Here is a 788-nt window from a genome sequence, read left to right on the forward strand (position 1 = left end):
CTAGTGACTGAGAAAAGGTGACTGTTATCACCTGACAGCTCTATGATTAAATTGTTCCGTCTTACAGATGACCAAGATGTTGGACTTGCTAGAGGATTTTTTAGAACATGAAGGTTATAAATATGAACGTATNGATGGTGGAATCACTGGGAACATGCGTCAGGAGGCCATTGATCGCTTCAATGGTAAGAGAANAGTGTCTTTTNTCCAGGCAGTCAATTTGTTNGTANTATTAAGCTGGGCATGGTATATATACCCTAATCCCAGTACTCAGGAGGCAGANGCATGCAGATCTCTGTGAGTTCAAGGCCAGCCTGGTTGCCTACNGAGTAAGCNCAGGACAGCCTCAGCTGCTTCTGTCTTAAATCAAAAAAATATTATTTCATGTGTGTGCCTAGGTACTCTGGGACTGGAGTGCCAGAGGTTGTGAGCTACCATGTGGGTGCTGGAAATTGAACCCAGGTTCTCTGTCAGAGAAACAAAATCTCACTGTTGTATCCTTAAGTGACCTGGACTCTGTAGACCAATCTAGACTCAAACACGTAGAGATGGACTTGCCTTTAGACAGTGNGTTTGCCCCGCCCCAGTCCCGATCATTTTCTTCTATTGTTGGAGTGATCACTTTATTTATTTATTTTTAAAGTGTGCATTGCATGCAAGCTTGCAACTGCACACATGCGCACCATGGCACAGATGTGGGAGTCCCGGGAAAACGTGCATGAGTTGGTTCTCTCCTTGTACCGTGAGTCCTGAGGACTGAACAGAGATCACCTAGGCCCCTTTTGCTG

The 788-nt window shown here is 45.1% G+C and overlaps 1 protein-coding gene across 1 annotated transcript in view; it reads left to right on the forward strand.

Annotated features, from left to right (window-relative positions):
* The window catches only part of Chd4 (chromodomain helicase DNA binding protein 4), a 34,164-nt gene that overhangs the window by 14,572 nt on the left and 18,804 nt on the right, over positions 1 to 788 (forward strand). The window contains exon 16 of the mRNA XM_021164181.2: positions 68 to 185. Within this exon, the coding sequence (XP_021019840.1) occupies positions 68 to 185 (118 nt within the window). The remainder of the gene's footprint in view (positions 1 to 67; positions 186 to 788) is intronic.

Source organism: Mus caroli, chromosome 6, assembly GCF_900094665.2.
Source record: "Mus caroli chromosome 6, CAROLI_EIJ_v1.1, whole genome shotgun sequence".
Taxonomy (NCBI): Eukaryota; Metazoa; Chordata; class Mammalia; order Rodentia; family Muridae; genus Mus; species Mus caroli.